The following is a 12,723-nucleotide window of genomic DNA, read 5'->3' as shown; positions in this document are numbered from 1 at the left end:
GACCTTTTAAAATGATTCATTTACATATATATTTACTTAAAATCAATGTTTCTATTTATAAAATGCATATTTATTATAAAATCATATTTTACATGCGAATCGACAGGTTTCCACCGCAGCATCCCGTCAGGGGATGTTTTCGATTTATCTCATTAAATTGAATTTCAGCGTTAGCATACGAACATGTGTGTGCGTGTTACTTTAATAGGCACGAAAAAACAACTTTGTGGTAACAAAAAGGAAATAATATTTATAAAGATGAAAGCACCGTCATCCCCCAAGGATGCCATGAAACAAACGTTTTGGGGGCGGTTCGCAATTAAAGGAAATCAATTTGGGACCACGTCTTGTAATATGATTTCTAAGAAATAATTATTGTATGACACATTAATTAACCAAAAATTAAAGGGTTATTATACCATGTAATATGGAACCTAATTATTTAATACGAATATTTTTTAAACATAACTTAATAAATGTGTAGGTTTAAATACACTTAAAATTAAAATAATTTAATCCAAAAAAATGTAATTTTTTTTTAAATAACATTACAAAATAATTTTAAATATTAACAATTGATAATGTTGTCTGTTAGTGCGTCCGTAGACTCCATGTGTTTTAATTGAGCTGGAACGGAGGATGCGAAGAGAGAAGCGGCAGATTCTGTGGTCTTCGCTGGTCTACATTTGGATTGCACTCCAAGTTCGGGGTCTTGAACTTCGAAGTAATCAACCATTGAATTCACCCAATAAAAGTGACAGCTAAGTGACAACATACACCAGTTTATTATTATTATTAGTACCATTTTATTTCTTTAATAAAATACATGGCTATAACACAGCAATTTATACTTAATTTCATATATGTATTTACATATTGAAAAATATGTTTTAATAGTTTTAATATATTATCACATTTTTTAATTGCTGTCTAATATATAACTAATATAGTCATTGTGTTGATCAGACAATATATTGGATTTTGAAAATAACCCTTTTCTTTCACATGACAACAATATTTTTTCTATATAATCAGATATTGAGAGTATATTATATGCTGGAATATATATTGTGATTACAAGATTTACCTATGATATTCATAATTTAATTTTAGTATACAAAAACCACTTTTGCTCTCCTATAATTTTTCGATACAAATTCAGATTACATTATACTCCCACAATAAGATAGATTTTTATATATAATTTAATCAAGTATTTTTGTGACTTTTTTATTTTTATGCCTATTACTTGTGTACAATTCTTCAATATACAAATCTTTTTGCGTTGAATATCGAAATTGAAGCACGTTTTTACGACTAAATCGAATCAAAAATAATATTATAATCAAATTTCGTGACTAAACGAGCTCGATTCAACGCTGAATAAACACGTCGTCCATGTTTAAAGCTTATAAACTCCTTCTGAGCTATTAATATCAATCGCAGTGTTTATCTATCATCGTAACTTTAATTTGTGGATTCAGTTAATACCAAACGCTTCAGCTTTGAAGAGCTTTCGGTGTGCAACCCACTTACTTTTTTATTATTTTCATCATAAATCTTCTTTCAGTCAATATGTCCGTAGAACGGAAGACATGCAATATTTATTAACCGCTAGTTATTAAAGCGCAATCGGTGGTAAGAAATAGATTTTCGCATAAATTTTGCATAAATAATTGAATTAGATATTATCAACTATGTTAAATATACATCTTTCTTATTATCTAATGTTCTTAAAAATCATTATATACAGGTAAACAAGATAAATCCATAGAGTTTGATTAAAAAAATATGTATGCTTAAGATGCCTTGTTGATTTCTATCTCAACCGCTTCCCATTTATTCCGAACGAGAGGATTTTTTATCTTGGCCAAAGTCCTGATGGAACATAAGTTAATTAGGTGGTCATCATTAGACGCATGTTCGGCTAGTGCCAAATCAGCATCGCATATTTTTACCGCTTTTGAGTGTAGGGTTCTTTGTGTAATTTTTTTTATTTGTTTACCTTATGTATGATTTATCACATATTGTGATAGACCAACTTAAGAAATATTTGGTATATGCCTTGGAGTCTTTGCTATTTATTCAGTTGAATAAAAAATTGTTCTGATTTTTTTCTCTACCCAAGATCATAAAAAATCTTCATGTGATTCAGGAGAGACCATTACATGCCCAAAAAGTGACTATTTAGTGCGCATTGTTGTCAGGCGGCAGCATTGGGCCTTACTTCTTTTTTAAACCGATTAAAATCGAATATATTGATGTCGGAGACGTGTGATTCCAACAAGACAGCGCAACTTGCCATACATCGAGTGCAAGGTTGGATGTTGTGAAGTTGTGCATGTTTTGGTGACGTTAACTGGCCACCAAGAACATGCAATTTAACGCCGTTGGTTATTTTTGTGAGAATACGCTTAGGGTTGTCTCTACGTTCATAAATCCGAAACGTGGAGTACCTAAAAAAATAAATTTATTCGTTTTCAAATATTTTTTAAAAATTAACTTGCACGATAATTCAATCAATTCATTTTCTTGATATTCTTAGTTTTTTCGCTTGTTTGTAAAACAATGCTCGTTTCAAGGTTTTTCGTCTGGATCACATCCGGTTATAAATTTAAATTTTTCGGCCCATTTCGCACAAAATACATAAAAAAGTAATATTATATCAGAGTAGTTCTACAATACGATTATATTAGCTTAGTGTGCGTGTTTTTTGGATAAAAATTGAAAGTTGTGACATACGCTGCTATAGAGTATTGTTTTTAGAAATATATATTTTTATTATTTTTTTAATATATATTTTTTGTGTAATACATAGTAATTCAAAAAGATTGGCAATCAAAGGATATATGTGTTATAATGATTGTTTACTAATAATAAAAGTGTTTAAAAGTCAATACAAAAAAAATCGAATTTAAAGTATAAAATACTTTAATTTTTTTATAAAAAGATAAGAACCGAATAAGTCACATTTAAAAAAAGTAAAAGAAGGAAATGTAACAAAAACTTGCATCATTTTTTACAATTTTATTATGTGGAAAGCAGCAGATATAAAATCTGTTTTGTGTTAATATAAATATTGAATGATTCACTTAAAATAAACAAATCTAAGCATTACAATGGCACCGTATTAAATAATATATTATATATTATTTTTACGCAAACTTATTTATGTACTTAATATAGTAAAAAAAAATATTGAGCTTTTTACTTTTATAGTATACTCTTTATTAATACTTTAATAATGTATCATTAGTTTTTTATTAGATGTTAATTGCGATATTTTTTGTTCAAGATTTCTATAAACGCTGGAATAAGTTTTTTATTAATACATATATGACATGTTTTGCGCGCTTTTGTCGGTGAGCAATTTTGATCTGGCGCTTTTGACGGCGCAGTTTTGTTCTGCGCGCTTTGCCGAGTCGCCGCTCATATGTATGCGCTTAACAGTTATGTCATTAAATTTATCATTTTAGAAAACTGAATTAAAAAATTTTAAGTTGATAAAAACATACATTAGTTTTTATAACTTTGTTTGCGGGCAGATTTATTTGCATAATTTTATATACATATAGCGTATTCGTGAATATTGAAATATACAACATTTTTTCCATATATGTATATAAATAAAATTTAAAAATAAATATATACGCATTACAATAAAATATGTCGGTTACACAAAATAATAATAAACGGTTGCATCATTTATTCTTATGATTTATAAATCAATTAATTGGTCTTTGTGCCTAAAGGGTTTGTGCGCCAAAATAAACAAATAAGATAGTATATTTGTATATAATATTCTCCAGTCAATATTAATTTCTTGCTTATAAAATTTATTAAATTAAAACGTATAACTTTAGATTGGCTAAATACTCCCTTAAACGATAATCCTTGCAACAGCATTAAGCTTATAAATGAATAATGAATATGGAATAGCCTAAATTATAAAATCTTCGAAGTGTGTGCTACTTTAAATTATAATTTAATTTACAATAATAGTATTTGTAAAATAAGTCAAAGTTCATCTTTAATTTACTATTTCAAAATTTATTTTTTGGTTGTTTACAATTTATATTATAATAAAATATAATTATATAATACACATATATTAGACAATGACGCACACACAAATAGCATTCCTTCACATACCAAGTTCCTGAAATTATTCGAGAGATATTTCCAGAAAAATATGTGTTTACCGTGCCTCCAAAAATTGGCGTAAAATACTAACTCGATTTCGGTGGCGAATCCATTTGTGTGTCGGTGGTGTGCACTTATGTGGTTGGGGGTGTTGAAGGGTAATCCAATCTGTCTGGCACTGTCTAATTTTTTGTTTTGCGTGTAATTGATGGCCGCAAGATGAAGCCGATTGCCCCCAAACCATCGCCTTCCACTTGACTTGAGCTGTGTAATATTGTCGTATTGCAAAGGGAGCGAATAGTAATATTTTGTCAATTTGGGCAATACTCGTGTACAAGTGTTTTTTTTATTTGTCGTTAGGATCACCAGCGTCTCTCAAGTGAGCTAAAAATATAATATTGTATGTCATATGAGGGAAATTCCCTAAAAAGAAAATCAAAAAGCACTCACTGTGCGCCTGAATTCGTTAATATTTAAAAGAAAGAAAAAAGTTACGAACTTTTTTCCAGCTAAGAGCAACTTTTTTTTTGTATATTTCAAATATAATACAATATATTTCAATTTCTAGTCAAATATTTTCTTGGAAGCGGAAATAATTGGGCTATATATAAATTATTCTTCGTAGGTTGTTCAATAAGTTGGTGCGGTTTATAAAATTTTATTTATATAGCAAGAATATATGTATATTAATAAATTTATCTATTATATACTTAATCGCGTCCATATTTAATTATTTTCTACTGATATTCGAGTACCTTTCCGATATTTTGCTGATAAAACTTTGTTTGACACGAACCAGTTTTCTAGCTTGATTTGTATTTGATATTATTATCATGATTGAGTGTAATACCATAATTCTGAGATTAGCAAAGATTAATGAGCGTTTTCGTGATGTAGAATCATCTCATACGGATTTAATCTACTTTAACTAACTGTTTTTGTCAACCGTGAGAGCACAAATAACGAAACATGGTGGCTAATTCGTACTCTGGAGGACGAATTGGCTTAGGTTGATCCTCTAAGGAGGACCTTACTACGTGATGCACTTCTAAAGAAAGCGGGTTGTGAAGGTGCCGACGCTTTGAAGAATGCCTTAAATGAGGGCCCAGTCGACTATTTTTTTTATTTAAACTTTAAAACTGGTCTTCATGATCAATAATTAATTTTACTTTATATTTAATAATTTATGTTTTAATCACTATGTTCACTTATTTCCTTATAAAAGTTTTCTGTACTATACTACACAATCACTAATACCAAATGAGTTCCACTAATGATAACTAGACCAGCTCGAAGGGCTTAGTCCTCTTCAGCCGTCTTTTTAAGCTGTCCACATTGAAGAGTTTAACTGCCTCAATATTGCGAGAAGTTGGAACCTCGTTTCATATTTCATCAAAACGTTTTATGACACTTATGTAGGTCACAATATATATATTTTATCGCGAACATTCCATGGAGCATTTACAATGTTTCGTAACACTTTATTTTTAAAAAAATTTTAAGCATTTTAATGTGGCACTGCTTATCACATACCCAGAGTTGTATGCCTTACACCAAAACTGATTTTAGAATTTGGTTGAATATTAATAGTTTCAAGTTTCTTCCCATATGCCAATATAGCTTTTTTAAGTTTTATTTCAAGACATGTACTTCCTTATCCGATATTTGCATGATTGCAAATAGCAGATAAGGTAGTACGTCTTTTTAAAACATGTTTTATTTTTAATCGCTGTCACACGACAATATACAATCAATAACTACATGTATTATTGCTGATTCTTATAGTTATGAAATATTAAATTGCTGAAAAGTTAAAGTTTTTGTGGCAATTTATCAAAAGTAAACTCGCAAAAGGACGAAATATTGTTATTATAAATAGAGAGTAGCGGGCCAACTGTCCCCATCTGTCACTATGTACTGATAGATGTAACTCATTCGAATGCAGTTCACTCACAGATGAGCTCTCATTCGAAATGTTCACCTGGGTCTACCTTTTATATTTGTTTTCAAGTAACACGATAGTGGAAAAATTGTAAAAGACTTACATATGTAAGTATGGCAAAACTATGCTCACGTGCGAAATTCTAGATTTTTCCTGGATAGGCATTGTTGAGGGATATCCTAGAAACTGTTATTTAATATAATATATTAATATTTAATGAGTGTTTTAAATAGTAATAAACCTTAAAATATTTTTATTTATAAAAAGCTAGTTTCATTAATAATCAGTGGTGGGGCATTTCAATTAAAAGTCAGACAAGACCTTCCATTTTAGTTTAAAATTTCAATTTTAAACATTCTTGCAAAATTTAGCGGTAATTATTAAAAGCAACAAACTTATGAATCAGCTTTGTACACATGCAAAATCAGTGAAATGAAATAATTCATTGTACGATACCTCTTCAGGTATGTTTTCTACCTAAATTATATCACGCTCTCGATTAGGGCGGGTACTTCGTAATTTTACTCGGAATTTGAATTTTTTTACCATATTTGGCTTCTTATTATATTACAAGTAAACATAACGAGCCGCTTCATTACGTTGCTTATCATACTCGCCCGTTCTTGGTGATAGGAAATAAAGTTCTGTATTGTAATTTATGATATCTGACGATTGGCGAATTTGCGATTTATTCATATATTTTAAGTGAGTATAACAATTATTTAACTTTTTGTAGATTATGCTTTATAAATAATCAATATAAATTAACGGCACATACATTTTATATCATAATCTTGGCCTCATCAAAGATTATACTCTATCAGGGGTCACACGGCGCCAGTCGCTGATGCCGAGTGCTCGTAGATATTTTTATATTTCGTCCATCAATCTCAGTCGTGGTCTATCTGTTATTTTTACTTTCATGTTTATATGTTATAATAAATTTGACCACGTCCAACTTCTGATACAACTTCTACGGTTTGTTTTAACAATCATGTAAAATTACAAAAGTCCTAGATGAGCCCTTTTCGAAATTTACGATTCAATTATTTTAAGCGTATAAACCTTATATGAAAATTAAATTTTTTCTCAAAAATTTTTTTATGTATTTTTTACACTAAATAAGTGCTCCCCTTTAAATTAAAGATTTTTATACCAATAAAATAAAATTTTATATTTTATTATGTATTGTTTAAAATAAAAAAATAATTTAATATAAAAAAGTTATTATTATTATTTTAAAAATATTTTTCTTAATATAATCGTGCTTTGTATAAAAGTAGCTGGCCGAGCAGGTCTTCACGCGGCAGCCATTTTGTTTCAAACGCCAAACGTCACTTCAACCGCCATTGCGCAGCTTTGAAAGTATCTCAGACCGTTGGCGTTTCTCTTACGTTTATGTGTAATTTATTGTTATTTTTGCATATTTATCAAAAGATTGCACAGAACAATGGCAGATTTTCAAGAGGAATTACAGAAATGGTTCATTGACATGGGATATCCAGTCGAAAATGTCAAAGAAACAGATTGGAAAATGTGAGTGATTTGTTTATGTAGATCTCATCATAAATTGTAGTATATATATTCTATGTCACTAATATCTTAGCCCACATTTATTTGAGTAGATCATCTGCTTTCTAATAATGTATTTTTATATTAATCAACATTTTTGCTATATTATTTTTGCATGTTTTTGTATTAGATCAAGTAATTGTTAAGCGATCTTTTTATACCTTAAAAAGTTATTTTATTACGCAATTTAATTTATATATTATGTCCTTAACCCATCGTTTCATGGTGTTGCAAAGTTGGAACAAAAATCAAACTAATGATATATTTATATAGATACATAAATTCCTTATTTTCATAATGTTGAATATTTGCAATATACTGTTTGCACTGAAATAGTTCGAAGTTGATTTTTAATGTATATATTTTAATATTTAACCTTTAGTATTTTTTTCGACGATAAAAAAAATCGTGAAATTAGGGGTGTACTTTATAAATATGCTTAATCATTTAATTGCGTTATATATTTACAGAATGTGCTGCGGCAGGTTACCGGAGTATTGGAAGAGTGTTATGTCAAGTACAAGATCAAAGCAAGAAGTAAACAATATCCTCAGAAATTTCGCTTTAAAAGAAATAAAAGCTTACGATAAAAGAAAGCATTCTTCGGCAGCAGTATGTTACTTTTTAATACATTACTTTAAATTCATTTTTAAAAATCTTGTATGATTTCATTACAGAAAATTGGTACATTAATTCCGCCGCCGCAAATATATTATCCAAAAGAACAAGAACGCCTCAAAAAAGAGTTGGATTTATTGAAGATAAAGTTGAATTCTAAAAAACACGAGTATAAGAACAAAATGGATGAGCGAAAACGTAAATGTTACGAATTGCACGTTACAAAACAAGATATTGTGAATGCCGAAAGACAAATTTTTGCTATGAAAGAAACCCAAAAGAAGCTCATGACTGACTTGAATATATATAAAAATAAATTTGAATCGGCTATCAAGTATAAAAATAACTTTATAAACGACTTTCCTGAATGTAACGGTACCGAACTTATAAAGAAGCAACATGATGTAAACGTATGTATCTTGTGAAATATTATTTAAACAATTATTTTATTATATTTGTTTAATTTAATTTAATTTGTAGATTGAACAACTTATGGAATCTTATTTACAAAACACAAAATTGCAAAATAAAGATAATAACAAAGGTATACATTTATTTAAATAATATAATTGATAGACTACTGGTTTAGAAGAGGATTGCCATAATACAAATATGATAAATTGTATCATGTTTGAGTTGTGACAGTCTACCAAACTAATGATATTTATATGTATAAATAAATTATTGATGTATTACTGTTATTTATAGATATATCAATAAAAGATGATATTATGGATAATTTAAGAACATCAGAAATGTGTAATATGATAATACATTATCAAAAATGTGTTCCACAATTGATGAAGAAGAAAATATCTGAAAGCTTGTGTTCGTAAGTATTGTTATTATAAACTCAATACAATTATACATGACATAAATAATAATAATTTTATATTTAAGGGATCGTTGTGATAATCCAATAAAATATAAATCATTAAAGGATAATCTTCTAGAATTGAAGCTGTTTCATTGTAAAGTCGTAATTGCTACAATTCAATTGAAGAAAGAATGTGAGCGAGCTAAAGCAGCTACAAATTCATTAAAAGTATTATTTTTTAGATAAATATTATTCAACGCGTAAATTATATTTATTACTTGATTTTATGATTTAGTCGAAGACTTTAGAGGCATTAGACGTATTAAAATTCGATTTATTCAATCAGGAATGCTCTCGGGCTTGCGCCGCCGCTTGTAAAGAGACATTTCTGAAAGAATTATCCGATTTGAAAGTAAACGCTGGATTTTACGGAAGTCTTCCTAATAGTTTGAACTTGAATAAGTCATCAGATATAGACATTTTACAAAAAAGTATTACGATTATGAAGGAAAAGTATATGTCACTTCATTTGAAATCGGTAAGAAAGTTTATATGCGTTTTTTATGAATTATATTACATTGTATTATATTTTTATTTTAGCAAAGTGAAATAAGAAATATTTGCTCGCAATTGGAAATTATCAAACAAACCAATGGTGTGATAAAAGGTAATATTTTAGAAATTAAGAACAGTAGGAAAGACAAAATTTTATGGCATCCAGATTACAAACAGATTCAAGATAGATATTTAAAGATCATATTGAAAAATCCTTCTCTGCTTAAAACCGAATCAGGTTTGTATCTATTTTTATTGAATAATTTATGATAAATTGTATTTTAACATTTTTGTATTTTCAGATAATCCTTTCGCTTGCCTCACATATTTACTTACTATAATTTCGGATTATAATATGAATGAAAAATTGATGAAATGTAATGAGATTAATTTAAAGCAAATGTTATGGTATAAGAATATTTTGAAGAACGGAGTAGATGATGATTTAAAGAGGTGATTTAATATTTAATGTAATATTTTAATGCTGTTTATTAATGAATCATGATTTTGTAAATTGTAGGCAAGAAATAGAGGAGTTGAATTTTAATGAGTTTTGTAAAAAAATGTATTTACAATCTTCATATAGTGTCTTATATGCACTTGTGCGGAAACTAAGATTTAAAAACTCGTTGGAAGATATGAAAATTACTTATGAAAGTTCCCAGAGTATTGATGATATTTTAGGTATATTTTTTTAAAATATGGCTTGAATAGTGTTTAGAATATGATATTATTTATTTTTATTTATAGGCAATTATGCAGACATTAATTATTTGGAGGACAGTGAAGAAAAAATTCTATTGCAAATCTCACAGTTTTTGAAGAAAAATCACACAATGTCAAAAATCGATTCGATCATCAACGAGATTAACGAGATTCATGATTTTTTTAATAACTTTCAATCAACACGAAAATTACAAAATGAAAGAAGTTTTTAGTGTTAATTTAATCTGCAGTTTTTGTTTGCGCTGTGCTATCAATATTTTGCATATTATGTTTACTTATTCAGAATTGCATATAATGTGTACTTCTAACACGTATTTTTTTTTAATAAAATCCCACTATAACAGGTATTTTTTTATGATATATAAAATATGTCTTATTCTTTTCAAGACCTTACACAATAAAACAGATTGATATTTACTTGAAAAGAGGTATTATTATTGAAGGTGTAAGGATTATACAGATGGAATAACGGAAAGTAATGACGCAGAATTAGCATAGTCATTGATTCATATGATGCTTTTTGTTTCACATTTGTAAATAAACATTTTACTACATTAGATGTAGACAAAATCAGTGCTTTTCAGTTTATTTGCATGGTATTGAAGTGGAAAAATGATGTCATTATCTCTCCATTCTTCCATTACAACAGTGTCTCCCAAACATTCGACATCTGTGTACCCCTTCTATAATTTTCGTAACACTGAGTACCCCTCGTTAAAAAAGGCATATACTTTAATAACAATCAAAAAATATTTATTTTTTTCTTTTTTGGTACATAAATAAACTAAAAATAAAATGCATTCATCCTTATTTGGTTCCCTGATTGTTAATTTCAATCTGAAATGCGGTTCCACATCCAAAAGCTTGTTCCTTTCTTTTGACTTAATGTCTACAAATGCTAAAAACCCAACTTCACATAGATATGAAGTTGGAAAAGGCAAGATGTGTTTTAGGACTTTCTCTGTTAAAACTGTATACTTGATGCAACCAGAATGATATTTAAGTACACTCCTTATATTTATTTTTCAAGAATCCGTCTAAAGCTAATTCTAACAATTGCTCTTCTTTCGCATGCGATAAACATTCTGGCATTAATGTTGTATTAATGTTGAACGGACATCTTATCCATTCAATATTTTTATTTAAATCAGGAAAATATTTTTTCAGGCCCACTTGTAAATTCTCTAAATGTTGTGTTATACATTTCAGAGTATCATCATCAATTTTACCATCCGAACTTGTTATAAAATCATGAAGAGAGAGAAACGAATCCACTTTGCCATTACCAACTCTCTTTTGCCACAAATGCATTCAAAGGATAGCCTTTAATGAATGTAGTTAGTGATTTTCACGCTTTTATCCAGAACTATCTAGACATCAGCGGACATTTTTCGTGTTGCCAAAGCCTCTCTGTATATGCAACAATGTGTGGATGTGACATTTGGGGCAACATTCTGAATTCTTGCAACGAGTCCCTTATTAATTCCCACCATACTTTTTGCTCCATCTGTGCTTATTTCATCACATCTATTCCAACCAATTTTTTTCTTTTGCATAAATTTATTCATAACATTAAATATATCTTCTCCTGTTTTATGACTTGATAAAGGCTGGCAAAATAAAAAGTTCTGATGAATTTCTTGATCTTTTTCGTATCTAACAAGCGCCATAAAATTTTCAATATCAGTGGACTCGTAGACTTGTAATACATAATAACGACTTTGAAAAATATCAGACAATAACATATGTTTTACATTATTAGACATATCAATGATTCATCGATGAACTGTATTATTTGAGAGGGGAACGCGGTCAAAAGTCTGTTTTGCCTTATCTACTATTATTACTTCTGCATTATCTTGGCTGCAGGCTTGATTAAAGTTTCATTTAGCATTTAGTAATCAAAAGCGACACCCGATACAAAGCTCATAGGATTTTTTGAATGTCAAAATCCGCATTACTTTTCGAGACTGATTTAAATCCTTATGTTTATTTTCAAAAAAATCGATTGGTTTATCTTTGTACTGATTGCGGTTTGTCTCAAAATGGGTGGTTTTATGTTTTTATTTGTTAGATTTTCAGAACAAATGACGCAAAGTGGAATAGGCTCTTTTTCATATCCAGTCCACGAGAATCTAAATTGCAGATATTCTTTGTCGTACTTGAGTTTTCCTTGATTTTGCCTTAACAGGTTCTTTCAGAAATGAAGGTGGTTCACCCTCGTTAATTTCATCATTTTCTGTTTGTTGATTGTTACTACAATCACTGCATTCTTTCGGTTTAAAAGTCCCAGATTTCAACCAGCGATCCATAATCTTGAATGATAGGGATAAAAATTATATTAAATATG

The 12,723-nt window shown here is 28.9% G+C and overlaps 1 protein-coding gene across 2 annotated transcripts; it reads left to right on the top strand.

Annotated features, from left to right (window-relative positions):
* The first annotated feature begins 7,393 nt into the window (after positions 1-7,393).
* Positions 7,394-10,740, top strand: LOC148236562 (uncharacterized). 2 transcript variants are annotated; one of them, XM_088182149.1, is made up of 12 exons: positions 7,394-7,450; positions 7,523-7,621; positions 8,128-8,269; positions 8,335-8,685; positions 8,756-8,819; positions 8,984-9,107; positions 9,176-9,320; positions 9,388-9,630; positions 9,693-9,885; positions 9,950-10,100; positions 10,168-10,331; positions 10,398-10,740. In XM_088182149.1, exons 2-12 carry the CDS (start codon positions 7,536-7,538, stop codon positions 10,583-10,585), a joined length of 1,851 nt encoding a protein of 616 aa, XP_088038275.1. In that variant the 5' UTR covers positions 7,394-7,450; positions 7,523-7,535; the 3' UTR covers positions 10,586-10,740. The 2 variants fall into 2 exon arrangements, with proteins under 2 accessions (XP_088038275.1, XP_088038274.1); XM_088182148.1 differs by having other exon boundaries at positions 7,394-7,621.
* The last annotated feature ends 1,983 nt before the right edge of the window (positions 10,741-12,723 follow it).

The sequence above is a fragment of the Plectrocnemia conspersa genome, unplaced genomic scaffold (genome assembly GCF_051122295.1).
Source record: "Plectrocnemia conspersa isolate PC_06_02 unplaced genomic scaffold, ASM5112229v1 ptg000003l, whole genome shotgun sequence".
In the NCBI taxonomy this organism is placed as follows: Eukaryota; Metazoa; Arthropoda; class Insecta; order Trichoptera; family Polycentropodidae; genus Plectrocnemia; species Plectrocnemia conspersa.
The sequence above is the reverse complement of the archived record's forward strand: the minus strand, read 5'-3'. Positions and strand labels throughout refer to the sequence as shown.